A 631-nucleotide genomic window follows, 5' to 3' on the forward strand; every position below is an offset into this window, starting at 1 on the left:
TGGTAAGACATAGAAGTCCTTTACATTTTGTAGTTCCTTTCTCCTGCATAAGATGTAGTCAACCGCTAGTATAGGTTGCTCGACGAGTCAATCTTTTTTTGGAAGTATGTGTTAACTACTGCCACAATTCTGTCTCCTCCTTCATTCCGTGTTCCAACTCTGTACTTTCCTTTAACTTCTGTATCAAAACTCCCTTCCCCGTGACCGTTAAGGTTCCACATGATACACACCACCTCCATATCCGGTATTTTCATCATCACGCCCCCGAGCAGATCCCAGAAGTCGTCTTTTTCCTCTTCTGTACGGCCCACTTGAGGTGGTTACATACACACAACGTTGACCGTTGTTTCTCCCATCTCGATCTTTAACAATATTACCCTTTCGTACTTCCTGTTTCACCTGTACAATCCCCTCTTTCATCTCTGAACTCAGCACCACGCCTACTCCATTCGTCCTGTTGTCCTCTCCCATGTAGTACAGCTTATATCCATTTTCCAGCACCTTGGCCTTCTGTCCTCTCCATCTAATTTCTTGTACACACGTATATTTTCTTCCACTCCATTACATCCACCACTTCTCTTTCCCTTCCTGTCATTGTACCCACGTTCTGCCTTCCATCTCTTTCTTCCTC

General features: G+C 44.5%; 1 protein-coding gene across 1 annotated transcript in view; it reads right to left on the reverse strand.

The window, feature by feature from the left end:
- Positions 1-65: 65 nt before the first annotated feature.
- The window catches only part of LOC119582239, a 7,491-nt gene continuing 6,925 nt past the window's right edge, over positions 66-631 (reverse strand). The window contains exons 3-4 of the mRNA XM_037930463.1: positions 378-523; positions 66-310 (exon numbers count right to left, since the gene is read on the reverse strand). Of these exons, the coding sequence (XP_037786391.1) occupies positions 66-310; positions 378-523 (391 nt within the window). The remainder of the gene's footprint in view (positions 311-377; positions 524-631) is intronic.

Source organism: Penaeus monodon, chromosome 15, assembly GCF_015228065.2.
Source record: "Penaeus monodon isolate SGIC_2016 chromosome 15, NSTDA_Pmon_1, whole genome shotgun sequence".
Taxonomy (NCBI): domain Eukaryota; kingdom Metazoa; phylum Arthropoda; class Malacostraca; order Decapoda; family Penaeidae; genus Penaeus; species Penaeus monodon.